General features: G+C 37.1%; 1 protein-coding gene across 1 annotated transcript in view; it reads left to right on the forward strand.

Annotated features, from left to right (window-relative positions):
- The window catches only part of GRXCR1 (glutaredoxin and cysteine rich domain containing 1), a 132872-nt gene that overhangs the window by 66168 nt on the left and 42328 nt on the right, over positions 1 to 24376 (forward strand). Inside the window, exon 2 of the mRNA XM_003794580.1 lies at positions 4695 to 4937. Within this exon, the coding sequence (XP_003794628.2) occupies positions 4695 to 4937 (243 nt within the window). The remainder of the gene's footprint in view (positions 1 to 4694; positions 4938 to 24376) is intronic.

The following is a 24376-nucleotide window of genomic DNA, read 5'->3' on the forward strand; positions in this document are numbered from 1 at the left end:
CACGTATAATACTGACCCAAGTATAACAAAAGTGATCTATGTGACTAAAAATATCTGTACCCCATGATTTTTTGAAATAAAAAGTACCCATTGGCTATGTGAAAGTCACAATAAAAGTATTGTATATTTTCAAAAAATTATTTAAAACAATTTTTTTTGTACAGATGAGTTCTTACTATGTTGCCCAGGCTGATCTTGGACCACTAATCCTAAGCAATCTTCCTGCCTCAAAGTGCTAGGATTACAGGTGTGAGCTACTGTACCTGGCCATTCTTTTTCTTTTATAGAACATTTTACTAAATAGTTATTCTAATTTGTAAACAGAATTTACTCTAAATTTGCCTCATATTCAATCTTAGTCCCTAGCCCAAAGGAATTGGTAATTACCCCTTAGTATAATTACTCAGCGTGGACTCCACAACCCTGGGGGAACCATTGATTTTGACTATGTTTGTAAAGTATACATCTTGAACAACTATGACCTTTCTCCATTCAACTCTTTGAAGTATAAATCCAATTGAATACATCCTCTCCCATCCTTCTTAAATAGCTTCAGAAATTTCCTGATACTCTAAGGTTAAAAACCCAAAGTCATTAAAATGGTTGTAAAATACAACATGGTATCAAGAATCACTTATTACCATTCTGTTTTTCCTGCTCCATGTTTCAAGAAACATCCTTTGAAGAGTCTCAAACTTGCCATCTTCTTCCCACCTCAAGATATTTATACCTGCCTGTGGTACTTTCCCCCACATTGTCTACCCAATTTCTTTGTTAACTCCATATCCTTCCAACCTAAGCACAAATATCAGAAAATGCTTTCATAATCTCCAAGGCAAGAAGAGAGGGGATGTCTACATTTTGCTTTCCTTATACATTTCCTTCATAGTGCCTAAAAGATTTTAATTCTAATATTTATTTATGTAACTTTTTGTTTTTTGTTACTTTAAGCTATGAGTTACATTGGAAATTATAGGATTGGAAATTATATTGTAATTATATTGAAATTATATATTTACTTACTGTGATGTACCTAGCGCATATGCTATCACTGTGTCTGGCAAATAAAGTAATGACTGATTGATTGAAAAGCAGTTATTTTAAAAGACATAAACCACATGTCTTTGTCAAGCTAACCAGGAAATTACAATAGGTTTATTCAAAATGTAATGTGCATCCAGTTCAACATCCTTTCATAATAACAAATCTCAACAAAAGAGGATAGAAAATTTTTTTTAACATATTAAAGGCCATTCATGAAAAGCCCCCAGCTAATATCCTAATCAATGGGGAAAATCTCAAAGCTTTTCCTCTACTATGTGGTAGCGGGCAAGGTTGTCTGCTCTCACCATTTCTATTTGACACAGTACTGGAAATCCTAGACAGAGTAAATTAGTTAAGGATAAAAATAATAAAAGACATTCAAACTGGAAAGGAAGAAGTAACATTATCTCTGTTTTTGGAAGATAAGATCCTATATATAGAAAACTATAAACAATCCACTAAAAAACTGTTAAAACTAAAAAATGAATTCAGTAAAGTGGCAGAATACAAAATAAACATATAAAAAAATCAGTTGCATTTCATTACACCAATAATAATCTGTCTGAAAAAAAAATCAAGAAAAGAATCATAGCTTCAAAAAGAGTAAAATAGAAATAAATTTACCCAGCATGTAAAAGATCTATACATTGAAAACTATGAAACACTGACAAAATGAATTGAAGAAGACACAAATAAATGAAAAGCTATTCCAAGTTTGTGAATAAAAAGAAGTATTATTGTTAAAATGTTCAATACTACCCAAAATGATATGAAGATTCAATGGAATCCCTGTCAAAATTCTAATGATTTTTCTCACAGAAATAGAAAAAATAATTCTAAAATTTGTATGAAGCCACAAATGACTCTTAGTAGCCAAAACAATCTTCAGAAAAACAAACAAATTTGGAAATATCGCGTTTCCTGATTTCAAGGTATATTACAAAGCAATAGTAATAAAAACAGAATGGTAATGGCACCAAAACAGACACATTGATAATGAAACAGATGGGACCCGAGAAATAAACCCAAGCATATATGATCAAATATATTTTGATGAGGTCACTCAGAAGACACAATGGGTAAAGGACAGTATCTCCAGTAAATGGTTTCGGAAAAACCAGGTATATACATGCAAAAGAATGAAACTGTATTTATCTTATGCCACATACAAAAATCAACTCAATAAATGGATTAAAGCTCTAAACATAAGGCACAAAACTGTAAAGTTGCTAGATGAAAACATAGGGAAAATGTCCTTGATGCAGCCCTTGGTGGTGATGTTTTGGCTATCTCCTCAAAGGCACAGGCAACAAAAACAAAAATAAATAAGTGGAACTATACCACCCTAAAATGCTTCTGCTCAGCAAAGAAAACAGTCAGCAAAATAAAACGGCAGTTAAAAGTCTGGGAGAAAATATTTGTGAACCATATATCAGATAAAGAATTGATATTCAAAATATGTAAAGAGTTTACATAACTCAATAAAAAAAAAAAAAAACAAGCAACACGATTAAAAAAGGACCAAAGGGGCCGGCACCTGTGGCTCAAAGGAGTAGGGCGCCAGCCCCATGTGCTGGAGGGGGTGGGTTCAAACCCAGCCCTGGCCATAAACTGCAAAAAAAAAAGAAAAGAAAAAAGAGCAAAGGACCTGGATAGACATTTTATATGCCTTTCGAAGAAGACGTATAAATGGCTATCAGGTGTATGAAAAGTGCTCAGCATCAGTAATCATCAGGAAAATGCAGATCGAAACCACAATGAGATACCACTTCATACCTGTTAGAGTGGCTATTTTTAAAAAGACAAGAGATAGAAATGTGATTCGGTGTGTGGAGAAAGGGGAAACTTTATATGCTGTTTGTGTGAGTGTATATTGTTGCAGCCATTATGGAAAACAAAAATAAGGTTTCATAAAGAAATGAAAAGCAGAACTGCCATATGGCCCAGCAACCTGCCATCTGAGTGTGGACCTAGAAGTGTACACTGTGTGCCATGAGTGTGTACCTAAAAGGAACGAGGCCAGGCGCGATGACTCATGCCTGTACTTGGGAGGCCGAGGCAGGTGGATTGCCTGAGCTCACAGGTTCGAGATCTACTTGAGCCAGAGCAAGACCTCATCTCTTAAAAAAAAAAAAAAAATAGCCAGGCACTGTGGCAGGCACCTGTAGTCCCAGCTACTCGGGAGGGACTTGAGCCCAAGAGTTGGAGGTTGCTGTGAGCTGTGACGCCATGGCATCCTATGGAGGGTGACATAGTGAGACTTTGTCTCAAAAAAAAAAGAAAGAAAGAAAGAAAGAAAGAAACGAAATGACTACCTCATAAAGGTATCTCCTGCCTCATGCCCTTGTTCATTGCTGCATTATTCATGCTATTGAAGTTATGGAAACAATCTGACTGTCCTTTGATAGATAAAGGGATAAACAAATTGTGGTATATGTTATTCAGCCTTTAAAAAGGAGGAGAAGGCGGCACCTGTGGCTCAAAAGGGTAGGATGCCGGTCCCATATGCCAGAGGTGGCAGGTTCAAACCCAGCCTCGGCCAAAAACTGCAAAAAAAACAATAAATAAATAAATAAAAAAGAGGAGATACTACCATTTGCAATCATATAAATGAACCTAGAAGGTATTAAGCTAAGTGAAATAAGCCAGACTCAGAAAGAAAAATACTTCATGACCTCACTTACGTATGAAGTCTAAAAATTACACCTCCCCAACAACTTTGTCCCAGGATATCCTCATGAAGGTATATTCTGTTCAGTTTCCTTCAAGTAAGACTATGATAAGAAAGATGAGGAGTTTCCCTGTTGACATCAGGACCTATCCGTCACGGCTTTTTGGTGCACACCGGCGGTGCTGGCCAGGGTTTCCCAGGGAAGCAGACCCGGGTTTCTGATTTAGCAGAAGATGCAGAAGAAGGTTTGCACACAGGGCAATCTCTGTCTTGTTTTTCGGTGGTGTTTGCCTCTGCTCCAGTGTTTGATTACTTATTTCTTTCTTAAGCCCAGCTTTGTCCCATGGCCCTGTTAGGCGTTGGCTCCAGGGCACTTCCATTCCAGGCCATTCAATTTTTCATTCCTTGTGTCAATGACTTCTTTGTGTATGTGGGACTCTGCCACCCAACAAGCCATTCCACATATGTTGTGCTACTTAAACCTCAGAACAGTGCCATGATCTAAGTATTGTGATCGTCAAAAGACTACAGTGTGATAAATATACGGAGAAGAATTTTCAACTGGTTAAATGCTAACCTTAACAATTCACTAATGTATTTTACTTTGGGTTTAAGAGACAGATACAGTAATTGAACAATGTCTACAAAAAAAAAAATCAGAAAAATTCAGGCATTCATTATTTTACCCTGTGGCATTCCATGTTAGACATCATAGATTTTACGAAATGTCATTGCTTGATGTGCTAGAGAAAGAAACAATAATTAAGGAATGCCATTCAAATTATACTGATTTTTATTCCTAGCCCAATTACATATGTTCTAACTTAAAAAAAGTCTTTGAATTGACAATTAATGTGCTCACTGAACTTTGACTGCATGTCTTTCATGGATAAGCCACTTGCTAAGACTTATGAATTGTCTAAAGATACTAAGAGTAGGAAAGCGAGCAAACGCTGTAACTGCCGTGTCTTCCCTTCAGCAACCACCAACCGACCTGGAGTTTGAGCGGGTAGTGATTTACACCACGTGCCTTCGTGTGGTCCGGACAACCTTTGAAAGATGTGAACTGGTTAGAAAGATCTTTCAAAACCATCGCGTAAAATTTGAAGAGAAAAATATAGCCCTGAATGGTGACTATGGAAAAGAGTTAGACGAACGATGTCGACGAGTTTCTGAAGCTCCTTCCCTCCCTGTGGTCTTCATCGATGGCCATTACCTCGGGGTAAGTCCTGTGCTAGGGAACCACCTTTCCACGTGGACAGGAAACCCATAAGCCTGACATGTGACAAGGAACTTGCACTAGGCCTACCAGGACACCTGCTGTATTTTGGGACTGACTTATCTCCCAGGTAACGCACAGCTGTAGTGCTCATCCCTCATCCCTACAGAACTATGGTGGGATGAAATCAGCATGGCGCTGCCTTTGTGAATAGGCAGTTTTAAAATATTCAGTTGACATGAATTTTGCATTGTGAAGCTTGACATGTGGGATAAAAACTACTTTTTTTAGCACAGTGAGAAAATAGAATAAGATACACATTCGTGAATTCTTTTAAATCCCATTATCAAACACTCCGTTTCCTACATAATGAACCTAAAGTGACAGTTTTGAAATGAAATCAATAAGAAATGAGACCTGGAGCCAGAATTTTATCTGCTTGTTATTTAAAGTTATTTTTGATTTGGGTAATGAGGCAGTGTGAGACATAAATTTCGACTTTCAGTAAGCAGACAAGTACTCCCAGGGCAGCAGCAGATAGGCCTGCGTCATTTCTCTTTGAGTGACACTGTAGTGTCACTAACCCCCATTGATCTGTGAACATGCTTGGGTACAAAGCTGAGGAGTGAGCTCTAGAGAGCGCACTCTGGAAAGGGTGAGAGTCCCAGGGGGCACCAGCTACATGATCACTCATCACGGAACAAAGAGATTGTCAGAGCAGGTGGACACTTGGATCTTGGTTTTGTTTAGCATCTTGTCTTAACTTTCAGCTTTCCGAAGAAGATAGAAGAATCCAGAACACGAGACACATTCATTTTTTTTCAGGGAAAGCAATCTACGTTTTAATATCCCGTCATCTTACACAAAGATACATGCAGAGAAGCCACCATTCGATAGCCATGATGTTATGCGATTTTCTTTTAACCAGAGCTGGGCACAGACTACGTTTCAAAGCAGAGGGATTTTGATTCGAAGTGTTGATCCTCTTTTTGCTGTATTTCAACATATACCTTTAGGTCACAGAAAAAGTTTTGACAATGGCAGTAATCATAGTGATAAACATAATAGTAGTGATAATAATAACATTACTGCACTCCGAGCCTTACACCAGTCATCTCATCCAATCCTCAGGACACCCTTAAAAATTGAATCTTGAATGGCAGACGGGTTAAGAGGCAAGCTTTGGAGTCAGACAACCGTGTTTCAAATTCCAGCTCTGATACTTACAGATGCCTTGGTTTCCTCATTTGTAAAATGGGAATGATAATATAACGTATTGGCTCACTTTGAGGATTTTATGAGATAATGAATATAAGTGCTTAGTTTCTGCCCTTGGGACAAAGAAAGTTTTCAATAAATACTAATGGTTCTCCTTATTTTGCCAAAGCAAACATTGATGCCCTTGTTCTAAGCGATGAAGCTGAGTACGGGGCAGGATCAGAACTCAAAGTAAGATTTTGTCCAGCTTTCCAAATCCAGGCTCCTCAGAACACGGCCTCAAGGAAAGGGATCTTTGACTGTTTTCTGGGATGGTCTTTGCACCTAGCACAGGACTTGGCACAGAATAGGTGCTCAGAGAAACACGTTGGCTGGATGTGAGAATTGTGCTAGCTTGCCTCCTCATGGTCTTACCTTCTCTCTCCCTAAGACCCACTCCCATTGAGAGAGGACCAGATACACTCACCACACTAGGGGAAACATACCTTGTAAGGTTGTGGAGATTTGCCACTTTTAACTTGGGAATAATTCTGACCTTGTAAGACATTTCTCATCGTGGAATTTTAATCTTCATGAAAGTACATAATTAAAATTTGTGGGTGACTGCCTGCTTATCCAAATACAAGGCTGCCCATGGATATTCTGCTCTCCACCACTTAGGTTCCTATCTATACGCCCAATCACTTATCTTCCTCCTTCTGAGATGATGTAATGAGCTGTCATTCTCGTTCTGCTGTGTCTTTCAGTGTGAGGGGTCTCAGAGGGAGACTGAAACAGCAAATGAGGTGGGGAGCATATTTCTGCCTAAAGTGCTTTCTTTACCTATGATCTCTTATTAACACACATGGGAGCCTGGTGAGAAAGTATGACACGGGTGCTACCTTGTTGCTTCTATAAATGGAAGCCAACAGCTTCAAACCTGGAAAGAGTCCAGAAACAGATTTTCTCCCATTTTTTTCTTATAAAAGGAAAATTACTTCTAAACCTATAATTCAAAATGGCAAATATAGCAGAAAAATTCCCCTCCTACTACAAAAGCCCTTTTACTAAAATTCCAATGCACAACTGTAAATAGAATACGTTGCTTGAATTGTAGAGCCTCTTCCCGCCCTATTCATACATCTGAAATGGAAGGATGCCCTCTGCTGGGTTTTGGCACGTGGTGAAACATAATTTTCAGGAGGAAAAGTAGCTGATGCTGGCAATTTCCGTAACATCTGGGTTTTTAAACAGTGACACGAAACCATTTGATTTGGTTTAAATTTAGATGAGTGATAGAAGTCAAGATGTGTGAATCATCTGCACAATATAACTTTCTTTTTTTTAAGGAGAAGAGAGAGAAATAGAGAAGTGGATTGACACAGCCAGAGAGAATTAAACAGTGACAGAAAAAGAGGCATATGGGAGCACAGTGGGGAAAACAATGAGATGGGGTAGAGAACAGGGGAACATTTTGTAGCAATTTCACCATATTCCCATCAGGGCCACCTGACCCAGGGTGGGTGGTACCCGGAGAATTCAGTTATCCTCACTGAAGTGAAGATAATAGAGTTCAGTGGGTAAGAGTGGAAGAATCACAAGGATATTACACTTTTTCCCCTGATGACTTGCTTCTCCAGTCCCCCCCAAAAATAAAGATGCAAGCAATAAAAAAGGCAAGGAAAAAAATTACTTTAGAAGAGAAATCTACACTGCCTTTGGATACTTCACTGGTGGAGCAGGGCGGGGGCAAATCCAGCTGGGAAACGTCCCCAGGACTGTTTCATTATTTTGCATCTGAAATTCTTTTTTTCACACAAAGCAATTGTGTTCAAATAGTTTGGACATAGATTATCTTAGAAATCCCAGTAGAAAATAAGTTAGAATTTGTGACTTGTTTGGACCAATCATAAATCTCTACAGTGGAAATCCCCCAAACCCACATGGGATTGGAACTATAAAAGATAGAATGAACGTAAGTGATGGCTCTGGTACCAGAGAGAGGAATAAAAAGGTCATGGATTGAGAAAGAGCTTTCAAACTCATTGATACTGAGGTGTGTATAAAGTACTATATTAGAAGAATAAGGGTAATTATCATTGAGAAAAGCTAGTTTACAGACAGAAATACAGACTCTAACCACATTTCTAAGGATGATTCATAAAACTTCTTGTCTGAAATGGGCCCCCAAAGAAGGTTTTGCTATAATCAAGAAGCAGTCAGGCCAGGCGCAGTGGCTCATGCTTATAATCCCAGCATTCTGGAAGGCCAACGCAGGTGGATTGCCTGAGCTCACAGGTTTGAGACCAGCCTAAGCAAGAGCGAGACCTAATCTGTAAAAATAGCTGGGTGTTGTGGTGGGCGCCTGTTTGGGGTTGCTGTGAGCTACCATGGCATTCTACCAAGGGCAATAAAGTTAGACTCTGTCACAAACAAACAAACAAAAATAAATAAATAAATAAATAAATAAAAGAAGCAGTCAGCTCCAGAAACTATATCATGATTCACATGAGCCAAAGGATCATTTGTTCTCTGCCCTTCTGTCTGCTTAATTCTGTTCCTAAGTAAAGTCCACAGTGAATATATTTGATTAGTGTTTACTAAATAAGTAACAAACTTAACTTGGAAGGAATGTAGGAAATGTCCTTTTTAGTTTTCTAGCCTCTGCAGTCTAGGAAGACAGTCTAGGAAGACTTGGATTGGTTACTGAGTAAGCCAAATCACAGAATCTGCCAGATACACTGTTTTCATTTCTTCTGTTTGCTTGTTTAATCAACTTTATTGACATATAATGATACTCATTTAAAGTATACAATTCAATGAGTTTTGAAAGCTGTGAACACGCAAACATCTACCAACATGCTCAGCATACGTAGCGTTTTGATAATTTCCAAAAGATTCCTTATGTCACTTGGCAGTCAATCCCTTCCTCCAGTCTCAGCCTCCTGGCAGCCATTGATCTTTCTGTTCATATAATATGCATTTCTAGTAATATCTTTGTCTGGTTCTGGATCAGGATTAGTGATGATGTCATGGAATGAGTTTCGAAGTATTATATCCTCTGGAATTTTAATTTCTGGTGCTCTTTATTTCTTGGTGTCAGAAAAAAGGTAAAGTCCTATCTTTATATTCATCTGACATCATTTTCCTTTTATCTGAAGAACTTCTTACACACTACTATTGTATTGCTGGTTTGCTATCATTAAATGTTGGTTTTTCATTTTTTAAAAAAGTATTTATTTCACTTTTTTTTTAAAAGGTATTTTTGCTAGGTATAGAATTCTATGCTGAAAGTGTTTTTTTTTTTTTTTTTTTGAGGTTTTTGTTTCTGGTCCTTATCTTAAACATTGTTATTGTTGGTAAATTTTAAGCCCTTTTAATTCTGTGAAGGCAAAAAGTAGAAACCTAATAATCACATGTATATGTAAAAAAAACACCCCTCAATATTCTAGGAGATGAAAGGGAGGAATTGGCAATGTTCTGTTCTAAGGTACCTGCACTACCCATGTAGCAGTGTAGCATTATTTGAACATGGACTTAGATCATTATAAATGCACACTGCAAACTCTAGAACCAACCACAAAATTGTTTTAAAGGAGTATAATTGATATGCTAAGAGACATGAGAACATGAAATCATACAAAATGCTTGATTAAAAGTCATACAGTGAAAGACAAAAAAGAAACAAATAACAAGTGCAGCAACACAGCAAAAAGAAAACACAACTATGTTGGATATTGTGCAACTCTTTGATGACATTAATAAGCCCTTTAATCATGAACTGTCTAAATATACTAAGTACAAGACAGAGGCTGCTAGAGTAGATAAGAAAACAAGCCCCAACTGTTTATCACCCGTGGAAAACCCACTTTAAAAATAAATATACAGATAGGTTAAAAGCATAGGGGTAAAGAAAGCTATGTTATGCTAACTCTTATAAAAGCTAGAGTAGTAATATTAATTTCAGAGAGAACAGGCCTCAGAACAAGAAAGAGTTTCAATGATAAATAAGACTATTGTATTCAGGAAGCAGAAAATCAGTAAGGATATAGTTGAACTGAACAACACCGTATATCAACTGGATGGAATTAACATTTATAGAGTGCTCCATCTGACACAGCAGAATACACATTCTTCTCAAGGTCACATGGAAGACTCACCAAGATCTGAATTGTAAAACACACATTAGCAAATTAAAAAAATAGAAATCTTATATTCCACAATAGAGTCAAGATAGAAACTAATACCAGAAAGATAGCTGGAACATCCTAAAATATTTGGACATTAAACATTGTATATCTGAGTAATATATGGATCAAAGAAACAGTTTCAAGAGAAATTTAAAAATATTTTGAATTAAATGAAAATGAAGATAAAACACCAGTATTTGTGGGCTGTGGTAAAAGCAGTGCTGAGAGGGAAGTTTGTAGCATTGAATTACAAAAAGGAAAGTTTCTTTTCCATCCAGCACTTCAGAGTCGCCCCTCTGTCTTCGCACTCACATTACTTGTGATGAAAACCTGCTGCCACACCCATCTTTGTTCCTTTGTATGTATTATGTCTTACCACACCCACTCTTGTAGTCGATTTTAAGATTCTTCTCTTTATCATCAGGTTTGTGAAATTTGATTACTATGTCTTAGTGATGCTTAGAGTTCATTGACATTTTGGAATCTGCAGGTCTATAGTTTGTATCAAATTTGGATTTTTTTCGACCATTGTCTTTTCAACTATCATTTTTCTGTCTTCTGTTTGTTCTTTTCTTCTTTAGGGGCTCCAATTACATGAATATTAGGCTGTTTGAAGTTGCTCTATAGCACGTTTCATTTCATTTTGGACAGTTTCTGTTGATTTCATGGGTTTGTAATTTTTTTCTTTAATAATGTCAAATATTCTGTTAATACCATTCAGTATATTTTTCTCTTCCTTCCCTTCCTTCCTTCCTTTCTCCTTCCCTTCCTTCCTTCCTTCCTTCCTTCTTTTCCTTTCTTTCTTTCTTTTTTTTTTTGGAGACAGTCTTACTTTGTCACTCTAGGTAAAGTACTGTTGCATCATAGCTCACAGCAACCTCAAACTCTTGGGCTCAAGTCATCTTCTTGCTTCAGCCTCCTGAGTAGCTGGGACTAGAGGTGTCCACCACAATGCCCTGCTGTTTTTAGTAGAGACAGGGTCTCACTCTTGGTCAGGTCTTGGACTCCTGAGCTCAGGCAATCCACCTACCTTGGCTTCCCTGAGTGTTGGGATTACAGGCATGGGCCACTGTGCCCAGCATCCATTCAGTATATTTTGCATCTGAGACATTTCACCTTTATATTCAGAAGTTCAATTTTTAACATAGATTTTGTTTTTTAGAGAAGTTTTAAGTTTACAGAAAAATAGAGCAGAAAGTACAGAGATTTCCCATGTACTCTGTGCCCCCACACATCAGCTTCTCCCATTATTAACATTCCCCACCAGAGTGGCATAATTATTTTACAGTGGATGAACCTACACTGAGACATCATTATCACCCAAAGTGCGTATTTTACATTAGAGTTAACTCCTGATGTTGTGCATTTTTTATGGGTTTGGGTAAATTTATAATAACTTGTATCCATCGTCATAATAATACATACAATATCCATACAAAACAATTTTGCTGCCCTAAAAAATCATTTGTCCTCTGCCTGTTCATTTCTCCTTACCCAACCCTTGGTACTCACTGATCTTTTTACTGTCTCAGTTATTTTATCTTTTCCTGAATGTCATATAACTGGAATCATATAGTATGTAGCCTTTTCAGATTGCTCTCTCTCACTTAGTCATATGCATTTAACTTTTATCCATGTCTTTTAGTGTCTTTTTAGTGCTCAATAAATGTATAGATATGTGGTCCCCAACCCCAGAGTAGCAGGCTGGTACTGGTGTGTGGCCCACTAGGAGGTTAGCTCCCCAGAAAGTCAGTGCCAGGTGAGGAAGCAAAGATTTGTTGGTGTTTACAGCCATTACCCATGCTCACGTCATGGCCTGAGCTCCACTTCCTGTCATATCAGAGACAGCATTAGATTCTCATAGGAGGTCAAACTGTACTGTAAACTGTGCATCTGAGGGATCTAGTTTGTGCACTCCTTCTGAGAATCTAATGCCCATCTCAAGGAAAAATGGCCTTCCATGAAACTGACCTGTGGTGCCAAAAAGGTTGGGGATCACTGGTCTAGATGCACTAAAGTTTATTTATCAATTCTTCCACTAAAAAACACTCGGTTGCTTCAAAGTTACAGCAACTATCAATGAAGCTGCTATGCACACAGACATGTGAAGATTTTTGTGAGTTTCAACTCCTTTGGGTAAAAAGCTGGAAGAACAAATGGCTGGGTCAAATGACAGAAATTTTGTAAAACACTGACAAACTTTTCTAAAGGGGCTGCACCAGTTTTCATTCTTGCCAACAATGAATGAGAGCTCCTGCTGCTCTGCGTCCTTGCCCCCTTTTGGTGTTTTGTGTTTTATTTTTTTTAATATCAAATTAATGTAAGGGTATGAATTTTTAGGTTCCATTGTTTTCAATTTTAAGGTGCAGTTCAAGTTGTAGTTCAGCCCTTCACCTAGGGTGTGTGCTGATCACCCTCACATTGTGCATATTAGGTGAGATTCCACCAATTGCTCTCCTTCCTGCTCCCTTTCTCTCCCTCCCCGCCCTTCCCTTTTGCTAGACTATATTTGTGTTTTATCATTCATGTGGGTGTGTAGCTGTTTATATATTGGTTTCGTATTAGTATTAATTACATTGGATTTTTTTTCTCCATTCTTAAGATACTTAACTAAGAAGAATGTGTTTCAACTCCTAGAAAACATAAAAGATGTAAAGTCTCCATCTTTTCTTTCTTTCTTTCTTTTTTTTTTTTGCAGTTTTTGGCCAGGGCTGCACTTAAACCCACCACCCCTGGTATATGGGGCTGGTGCCCTACTCCTTGAGCCACAGGCACCACCCTCCATCTTTTCTTATGGTTGAATAGTACTCCATGGTATACATATGATACAATTTGTTAATCCATTCATCGGTTGATAGGCATGAGGGTTGCTTCCATGCCTTGGTAATTGTGAATTGAGCTGCAATAAACATTTTGGTGCAAATGTCCTTGCGATAAAACTGTTTTTATTCTTCTGGGTAGATACTTAGTAATGAGATTGTAGAATCGAATGTAAAGTTGACTTTTAGTTCTTTGAGAATTCTCCATACTTCTTTCCATAAAAGTTGTTATTAGTTTTCAATTCCACCAGCAGTGTAGAAGTGCTCCTTTCTCTCCACATTCACACCAGCATCTGCAGATTTGGAACTTTTTGATGTGGGCTAATCTCACTGGAGTTAGGTGATATCTCAGAGTGGTTTTGATCTGCATTTCTCTGATAAATAGAGATAAGAAGCATTTTTTAATGTGTTTGTTGGCTATTCCTCTTATGTCTTCTTGATTTGAGCAATTCTAATAAGTATGTAGTGATATTTCCTTGCTGTTTTAATTTGTATTTCCCTGATTATATATGACATGGAGCATATTTTGTATGCATCTTTCATATATCTATTTGATATGTTCAATATTTCTGTCAGCTTTTTGAACATATAGAATACAAATATAATAACCATTTTAATTCTTTTATCTTACAAATCTAGAATTTTTGTCTGGTCTAGGTTGGTTTCAATTGATTGCTTATTTTCCACATTTTAGCTGTATTTTTCTACTTTTATCCTTATTTGATCATTTTTGATTAGATGCTACATATTGTGAATTTTACCTTTTTAAGTAAAAATATTTCTTGTTGGAATGTTTCTATAACTCTTGTTCAGCTTTTTGCAGGGGTACATTAAATTACTTGGAAACAGCTCATTCTTTGGAATTTTGTTTTTAATTATTTTAGGCAATGTCAGGCTATTGTTTAGTCTAAAGCTAATTATTTCTCAGTACTGAGTCAAGACCACTTTACCCAATGCCCCATGAATCCTGAGGTTTCCTAGTCTTGCTGGTTGGAACAGGTACTATTCCAGGCCCTTAACCTGAATGTGTCCCCTTTAATTCTTTCAGGTAGTTATTTTGCTACTTTGAGTGGTTTTCTCTCCTGGAGGTACTAATCAGCACTCTGCTGAACACCAAGGCTGGGTGCTTGGCTCATCTTCAGATCTACCGGTGAAGCTCTTTACTCTCAAGAACTCTGTCCTGTGAATTCTAGTCACCTTGGTCTTCTGGACTGTCAAGTTTGTTTCCTCAACTCACAGAATCCATCAGTCTCTAGTTGAGATCTCCCTTCCTATGCACAGCTTGGAAAACTGTCATGGCAGTAAGCTTGAGGAACATACTGCTTACCTCATCTATTTCTTGACTCTCAGATCAGAGATTATACTTCACATTTGGCTAATATCCAATACTATAAAAACACGGTTAAAAATTATTTTTGTTAGAGACTGGGAGCAGTGGCTTATACCTATAATCCTGGAACTCTGGGAGGCCAAGGTGGGTGGATTGCCTGAGCTCAGGACTTTGACACCAGCCTGAGCAAGAGCAAAATCTCATCTCTAAAAATACCCAGGTATTGTGGTAGGCTCTTGTAGTCCCAGCCTCTTGGGAGGCTGAGGCAAGAGGAATGCTTGAGCCCAGGAGTTTGAGGTTGCTGTGAGCTATGACACCACAGCGCTGTACCCATAGCAACAAAGTGAGACTTTGTCTCAAAAAAAAAAAATTGTTAAGCACTTGGGAGGCCAAGGAGGGTGGATGACTGAGCTCATAGGTTTGAGACCAGCTGGGCATTGTGGGGGCACCTGTAGTCCCAGCTAATTGGGAGGCTGAGGCAAGAGAATCACTTGAACCCAAAAGTTTGAGGTTGCTGTGAGCTAAGATGCCGTGGCACTCTACTGAGGATGACCAACTGAGACTCTGTCTCAAAAAAATTTGTTCTTGTTTATCAGAACAGATCATTGGTTTGTCTACCTACAGGCAGTATAACAGAGTAAGGTGAAATTTTTAGGCTCCATGACTGTGGCAGTAATGAATCACATTCATTTCCGAATAGCAATGGTTGTTTTCCACAAAACCAAAATAAACTACCACAACAAAACATATCTTAAAAATAGGAATCTCGTTTTTGTTCTCACTTGAAAAATGTACCAAAAAGTACCCCCGAGAGTGTATAAACGTTTCATGATCTCATCTAGGACCACTTTCTATTTCTTAGTTCTACCATTCTTAGCATATGTCTTCCATCATCCTCAATCTCCTAAGGTTCAACATAGCTGTTGAAACTCTTGCCATCATGTATGTATTGTTGGAAGAAAGGGAATAAATAAGAAAAGAAAAAAAATAGAAGTGTATGCAAACCCAAACCACAATCACCTAACATTAGTAACAATGGCTTTTATCAAAATGTCCCAAAATAACAGATAGCAGCGTGGATGTAGAGAAAATGGAACACTTAGACACTGTTGGTGGGGCTGAGAACTAGTACAACTTGTTTTGTCATTGATTTGATCACTAGCAAATTTATCAGAGATCTAGTGGGAGGAAAGTTCCCTAAATGTTCAAATCTATTCCTATTGTCTTGGATATCTTTTGGTAACAGGCAAACTAACTTTTTAATCTTTAAGCTTTTATTATTTTAAGCCATGTTCACTCTGTTTCAGATATTATGCAGATAGGAGATAGAGAAGTTTGAAATTTAGGCCAGAAGTCAGTCTTTTAGAATTTAAATTAAGCCATTTCTGTGTGTGTGTGTGATTGCTCCTTTGTCCTTTTTTCTGAATAACTGAGGATAATCTTTTTTAGCAGCAACAACAACAATGAGAATGATAATAAAAGCTAATTTTAATGTTATATTCTGCAAAGCATTTTGCATGTATTACCTCTTTTGCTCTTTAAAATAATACTATGAATGGCATTATTATTATCTCTCAAATCCCAAATTTTGTACCTGAAGAAAATTGAAACGTAGAGATGTGAAGAAACTATTTCAGTATCTTCAGATCACAATTGGTATAACTAGGAATCAGTTTTAGGTGTTATGCACCTGGAGCTTGGCCTCTTTAAAATTGATGGGTCAGAGTTTCTATAAATTGACAATGGCCTTACTTCTACACTTTAGCAGCATATTTACATCCTGAATTACTTCATCACTTGAAATCATTCCACATTTGAGACTGCAATTTAGGAGTGCCCTGCTTTGACCATAATTTTCTCTCCTTCAGTCTCTCCCGTTTGTCCCCCTGTCGATCTTGCTCTGTTATCATTGGTATTGTTTATTCTTTCTGCCTTTCCATTTCTTTTCTCTTAGAGTCGCAATTTTGTTTTCACATGTCTCCTCTATCTTACTATATTCAGGATGACAATAATAACCAGACTGTGGAGAAGTTCTGTAGACTTTCCACATTTGCTGCTTCCCAGCCCTGTGCAAACCCCTCCATCCATTTTTCCTTTCTTACTCCAGCACACCAAGGGCATTATTAGAGAAAATCTGAGAACCATTAGAGGTCTACAACAAAGTTGTGTTGTCTGGATTATCTAAGTCCATTATCTAAGTCCAATATTTTTCTTAATATTGAACACCTTGTTAGTTTTCTATTGTGACCCACTTAACAAATTGTTCTAAATCTTTTCTAATTTCTTCAAACAAAAGTTCCATTGCCATCTCTCATGTTCAAAGCTACAATCTTACAAAGTATCTTAGCACTTTTTTTCTTTTTTGGTCTTGCAGATATGTTTTTCTTAACACTTAACGAAACAAAACAAAACTTAGAACTATTCTCTATTAGTGTCTTATTCCCCTACCCTGACTTTGATCAGTGGCCTTACAATTCTTTCACTTACTCAGTTTTCTTTGATTCCTTTTTCTCATATCTAGCCAGTTTCTGAGATATATGTAGTTTTCTATAAGATCTCAATTCTTCACATTTTAAGAACTCCTCCCAGTAAGTAGGTTAGCAAAGTAAACTGGAGGCAGACATATTTGGATGCAAGGGTAAGCTCTTCCTCTTGCTGGTTATCAATGATGGACAAGTTATTTAATCTCTGTTAGACGAGAAAAATAGAGAACCTACAATATGGGGTATTTTGAGGATGGAATGAAAGGAAACATAAAAACTCAGAGTGGCTAGAACATGATGCATACTCAGTAAACTCTTGTCAATATTATTAGTACTAGGACATGTTGTAAGGGTGTGCATAAAATGAAGCATGAGCAAACTGGTGGCCATTCCCACAATAACCTTTCAAAAAGTAAGCTATGGTTTGATTATTTGTCCCCTTCAAAACTCGTGTTGGAATTTAATCTCCGAAGTGACTATATTGAGATATGGAGACTTTAATAAGTGATTGGGCTAGGAGAGCTGTGCCCTTGTGAATAGATTAATCCATTTATCAGAGTGGCCATTAAGTTCGTGTGCAATTAAAATAGTGTGCAAATTTAAATTATACATGAACTTTATGGACACTGTGTATTAATGGATCAATGGCTTAGTGGATTAAGGGGTTATCTTGAGAATGGAACTTGGGGCTTTGTAAGAAGAGGAAGAGAGACTAGAGCTAGAGAGACTAGAGCTTGGGACTCTACAGAGTCCTCATCAGCAAAAAGCCTCTCACCAGATGCAGACTTCCCAGCCTTCATCAACTCCTAGACTGTAAATTTCTACTGAGAAATCTGCTACTCCTATCAGAACTCTCTTTACATATTATTTGTTTATTTTCTTTTGCTGCTTTCAGGATCATCTCTGATCCTGAAAATATTTAATATTTGACAGTTTGATAATATTTTGCCTTGGGGTAGACTTGTTTGGATTAAATCTGGAGATCTTTGTCTTTCCTGCACTCGGATGTTTATCTGTTTCTCCAGGTTTGGAAAGTTTTCCACTATCATTTTTTTAAAATAAGCTTTCCACCCTTTATTATTCTCTTCTCCTTCTTTAACTCCTATAGTGCAAACATTTTAAAATATTGAATTTCTTCATTTCTTTTTATTGTTTTTTTTTCTTTTTTCTCCTCTTTGCTTGATCATTTCTGCTATTGATGTGTCTATTGCATTTTCAAAAATTTTATTCTTTGTATTTTTCAGCTCTCTGATTTATGTTTTTTTTCTTTTTTAGTATTTCATTCTCTGCTTAATTTATCTTTCTGGTCATTATTGTTTTCCTCATTTCATTAAATTATTTCTCAGTATATTCTTGAAGTTCACTGAGATTCTATAAAATTGCTATTTTCAGTTCTTTGTCAGGCAATTTATACATCTCCATTTCTTTAGGGTCAGTCACTGGCACTTTAGTATGTCTATTTTTATGATGTCATATTTTTAGAACTGTTCTTGATCTTTGTAACCATGTACTGATGTTTGTGTATTCAGAGAAGTCTTCCTAGACTGGTTTTGTCTGAGAAAGCCCATCCAGAGATTCTTGGAAGGCTGTCTGGCAGACTCCTGAAGCCCAGGGTCACTAAGGATGGCACAGTACTGGGACAGGCCAGAAACCTAGGGCACTGAGGCTGACTTGGTGCTGGTATGTGCATGAAGCCTGGGGCCACAGAAGCTCAGGACTGCTGAGGGCTGCCTGTTGATGAGGGTTATCTAGAGTCCAGGGCCACTGAACTTGGCCTAATGTGGTGTAGACTGGAGATCAAGTTTATCTCATAGGCTTGAAGGCTAGAGATGTGGGGTCCTGCCTGTGCTGGGATAGGTCTGGAGGTTCAGTCCATAGGTGCCGGTTTGGAGTCTGGGGCTCTAAGGACCTGTCTTGTTCTGGTTTTTACTATGCTGGACATGATGTTGGAATCTAAGGCAAAACCTGTGCTCACTTCTCTCTCATCTTCCAAGTAGTATCTTCCCCTGCATTGTGCTACCAGGATTATAGGAGGGGTGAGGTGGGTAATGTAAGACTTCTCTCCTACCTTCATCAATGCATATTTCTGGCTTCTTTAGCTCTTAAGAAGTCATTTTCATGCTTGAGTAGTTATTCAAATTTGTTATTTCTGTGTCCAGTGATTCCTGAGGAGTCATCTGATGCCATCTTACTTCACCCTTTTCTTCTACATTTTAATTTAGATGTAATTCACTAACTATTTTTAATCTGACTGAAGAGAAAATGTATTTGGGTATAGTTGGTGTTTTCTTATTTGGATTTAAAGTCACAGCGTGTAACTTTATTTACTTTCGTAAATCTGAGAATATATTTAAAAATAAATTAATCTACTATTCTATGAAAAGATGAAAGTTAAAAGAAATTTTGATGAGTATCCAGTTATTATAAAACTTGAAGTCAATATCTCAGTAAAGTGAAGCTTCATTGGTAGTAACTAGTTCTGTTTTATGAGCATAGAGATTTAGTGTCCTTTCAACCACCAGAGGGCTCTCAAAACATAAGAAAATATATTACATATTTTACAAAATAAATGTAAATAAATCATTTGTAATATACCTTTCTTTAGATTGCAATTCAATTTAAATAAATATTTAAATATAGAGATTATAAACAAAGTTTCAAATGTGCATTTCCTTTTAAGAAAAGAATTGGGAGAAGGACTCTTAAGTTGACTAATCAAATACTTAAAACAAATATAATAACTACTTTATTGTTTGTGGCCTAATACCATTCGTTTGTATTTCAATTTGGAAGAAATAAAAGGAAAGTATATATATTTTCTTCTGACAGTTTCTAGCCCTTAGGAGCTATTTTCTATAAACATCTAGTTTGTTACCATGATATTTTATATGATTACAAGTGAGCAAACATGTCACATAGGGATTTGAGAAAGTAAATAGCTCCCAGCCAAGTTGCAGGCTTCATTATGCTCAGATAGGTTTATGATCCATTGTGTGTGGTTTTGTTTTGTTTTTAATCACTCCTTGGACTCCCAGTTTGGTTGAGCTTAGCCCAAGATGCCTTTCTCTCCAAAAACAAAAATTAAGCTAAAGACCTGACCATATGTTTTGTCCTGATGGTGTTTAGTCTTTGGGTTAGATTCAAAGAATGAATATAATGAATAAAACGAACCAAGCCATCTGTCCAGCAACAAGTCTTGAAATGCTGAAGTGAGGGGCTTACTGGGGGCTTCCTCTTTTCATGTAGTCTAGCTCTGGTTTGCAGAAAATCAACAAGGTTTAGTAGGCTCCAGGGGCAAGCTGATATTCATCCATTTGTTTTGATTTTAGCACCCCTCTCTGACTCACGCTGTTCACCTGAGGCACTGACGAGGCTGGATTAAAATTCATGGTTTTCAGATTGATCTCTGTGGTATCCTAGAGGTTCCTTCATGGGTGTTGTGAGTGAGAGGTATTTCAAGCTTTCCTCTGAATGCCATGTTATTGTATTCCACATATAGTTTCCAAAGATTTAAAATAAACCAAATACGTTCAGTGAAATGACTTTGATAAACTCTAAAGCAAATGTTCTAAAGTTATTGTGAGAAATTCTATGTTCTTTGGGTTTCTCTGGAACTTGGGCCATATTGCTAAAACAGAGTGTGTACGTGTTTGGGGGTGATGATCTACAATCAGGTGGAGCAGGTCTAGGTATGTCTCTGCACAACCTCCAGCCTATCTTAAATTTTGTTATCCTGAAAAGGGTAGAAAAAACTCGCTAAATAGTCACTGACAAACACTGAGCAACCTTTGTGTGAAGAGTACTGGGTGATATTCTAAAGACTCAGAGATCTTAAACATAGTCCCTGACATCAGGGAACAAATGTGAGAGGTGAGTTTGTGTGAGAGGCAGAGAGCGTGAACATGTACCACCTCATTATAAAGTATGCTAGTTGTGTGAAGTGTGCCAAGTTCATGTGGAGAAAGGGTTCATTTAGAAGAAAGAGAGACATACCTCAACTAGCAAATGAAGGCAACTTCTAAAGAGGAGGTAGCATTTGACTTGAGCTTTGAAAACTGAATGAGATTTCCATAAGAAGTGGTGGAACGTGCCCCTAATTCCATGGCACGTGTGTTCCTAGAATGAGTGATTTCTAGAGAGAACAAGTCTTTGCTATATACCAATGTAGGAAGGTGTTTGATTTTTTTCTAATGCAGTGTATGATTCAATTCAGTTCTGGGAAAGATTTAGGTAAAGAAATGTAAGGTAAAACAATTCTAGGGACTCAATAAATTTTCCTAAGGAATTCTGGATCAATTTAGATCTTTACAAAGTATTAGACACTGGGAAAAAGTTTCGTATTAAGCTTCTATAACACGAAGTAGCTTAACTCAAAGCTGGTTGCAACCAATTTCCTTGCTATCTACTTTCCACTGTGGTTGTCAAATCAAAGATCAAAATGTATTAGAGTCCACCAAGGGCAGGAAACTCCCTCCTGTTTTTCCCATTGGGGTCCTTAGATGTCACACTTTTTCTGAAATGTGCTATGCTATGGAGCTTTAAATAACCTTATCCTTAACTTCATTCTTTGATATTCCCTTGATAGATTCAAGAGAGCATGAAGGAAGATGATCTGAGGAGCCTGGATGGTGCAGAGTGCTCTCTTGGCAACAGGGACTCTTGCTGAAAATTCTGGCTCCACTCAGACTGTTGTGTTTTATCGGTGAGGAAAATAGGGCAACACCTGAATTTGCAGGTTCTTACAAGTCAAAATGAGAAATAAATCGACTCCCTTCTGTTGCTGAGAGCTCTCATACAGAATGACACCAAATCCCAGTCATTTCTCAGACAAAAGGTACAATAAAAATTAGCATATGATCTGTTCTGCCAAGTTCAGCCTACTCTTTCTCTTTGGGTAGGGCACAACTCTGGCTAAAGAGAAGTTATTCCCAATAAACAATCTTTCAGGGTCACCTTTTTGAGGTTCAAAAACACGTATTTCAAAATATGCTACAATTCATACTATCTTAGAAAATTAGAATCAAAAGTAGAATCAAATGATCAGTTAAAAGTATGCTTTCCTTTTGTAAAAAAAAAGAGCTTGGTGCATTTTCTTGAACTTCTCTTTATCATTATATATCTTAATGTTTTTGAAGTGACTAATAAATAAATGAATACCTATAATATGCTAAGCTGGCTGAGATTTTGGATGATTCACTAGCCACATAAATTGTGATACTGTCCTGCCACACCCTTGCACTAAAACTGAGAATGCGGCAAGTGTGTACACAGAATCTCAGTGTGCAATGTAGTTTTCTCCAGACCATAGGTTGTATATTATAGAGGAGAAAAGATTGATAAAAGGTGGAGTTATTCAGAAGATCTTCTCGAAGTAGTAAAATTTCACTTCTTTGGAATCCATGTCTCAGTAGATTCTGACTGAGTGACCTATGTTAGCAAGTTAGTCAAGTAGTCTGCGCTGCAGTCTTCACGCCTGTAAAAGGGGACAATCATATATGGTGCCCTGTTCCATAAAGCCAGTTAGTTGCTTTTGTTCTAGAACCAAACTGTGGTGGAGAAAGATATCAGGAAATATATTCTCTATTTCCCACCAACACTGTGAATTGGCCTAGAAATATGTGAGGGCCTCTCTAATGATAGTATCTTTTGTTAATGATTTTGTCCTGGGGGGAATGTGCCATCATTTTATCATCATTCTCCTATAGTTGAGAATTTAGGTTTATGATTTTAGGATGTACTCTAATAAACATCTTTGTCAATATGATTCTGGTATTGTTAGATTTTTTTGGGAAGAACTTTCCAAAAGTGAGGTAATTGAGGCCAAGAACATCAACAGTTTAAGGTAATTTATATTGGGAGCAGAGGGCATGGACATTTTAGTATAATCAGGACTTGAGCTGTTCCTGTGAATTTCTGATCTAACATCTTGGCTTTCTGGTTAAACTTGACTCTACTTACTACTTTTTATGGCTTATATATTAGTCATCTGGGGAAGCCATAAAAATGCCACAGACCTAGTGGCTTAAGCAATAGTTCTGGAGGCTGGTTATTAGTTATCAGAGGAGTATCAGTGAGTTTGGTTTTTGCTGAGGCCTCTCTCCTGGCCTGCAGAAGATTGCCTTTTCCATGTCCTCACATGGTTTTTCCTCTGTTCCTGGTGTCCCTTCCTCTTCAAGGACACAAGTCCCACTGGATCAGGTCTTCACCTCTACAACCTCATTTGACATTGATTTCCTCGTAGGAAGCCCTATCTTAAATAAATTTACACGGAATGTTAGGGTTTCAACTTGTAAACTTTGAGGAGGAACACAGTTCAGCCCACAGTAGTTTATAACAATTCAAAGTCCTCCATGGGATTTCTGTGCATTTTTCTACTTCTGTGTAGTTGAGCTCCTGTGGCTATCTCTGTTTTATTCTGTAATAACCTGAATGTAGAACTTTGTGGTCTTCCACTATCAATCCACTTATCACAAGCATATCAGGGGTTTAGTACAGACAGAAGTGTCATATTATGTACCATGTAACCTATTTCTTCTTGAAGACACAATCTCCCTTCCTTTCTTATCTTTCTATTTTCTCTCCCTAGAACAATAAACAAAAGTTTTATCCTTTCTTTTGGAAAATTTTCACAAGTGCCTCACAGGGTATTATCTTCTACTTGAAAATCATGGTCAGTTTTTTTTCTTTTTCTGCTAAATGTAGGATCCTTCCTAAAAGAAACTCTGATGAAAGGTATTAGCAATATTATTTCACATATTTCTACTTGTGATTTCTAAATGTTTTCAAGGTTGTACAATGTTTCTGTTTAACAATTGGAGAAAAAGATGGCTTAAAAATTTCAATAGCTTCCAGTTAAGCATAGTGTATACCATTGCTAAGATTTTTCTTCCTTTTAATTCATCAATTCTTTTTCACTCTTTATTATTATTTCCCTCTTATTGCTCATAAGTACTTTTGATGTTCATTGTGCAGCATCTTGAACTGAATTATCAGTTTATTTGTTTTTCATAAGGAATAAAAACTCATGAGTGGACGTAAAGTTCATGTGCAATTTAAAACAGTCTAACATAGTAAATTGAACATGAACTTTATGTCTACCCTGTATATTTATTTCTTTTTTCCTAATTTTAAAAATAATTAGTTTATACATACATAAATGTACATCCTTTATTACCAGAGAGAAACAAGAACAAGATTTGTCATCAATTTTATTCCCTTTTTAATGTAAGCACTGACACAGCTGTTCATATTGAACAGGGAGACGCACATTTAGGGAGATTTATTATGGTAATGTCTTTCATTTCCTTTTAATTCTTTACAAATTATGTGTAAAACAATTAGTGATCAATCAACAAAATAACTAATTTAAGTCATCTATCCAGTGATAACCACAGAGAGTCTTCTTTAAGTTTTTTTTTTTTTT

Source organism: Otolemur garnettii, unplaced genomic scaffold (assembly GCF_000181295.1).
Source record: "Otolemur garnettii isolate 467f Iridium unplaced genomic scaffold, OtoGar3 scaffold00083, whole genome shotgun sequence".
Lineage (NCBI taxonomy): Eukaryota > Metazoa > Chordata > Mammalia > Primates > Galagidae > Otolemur > Otolemur garnettii.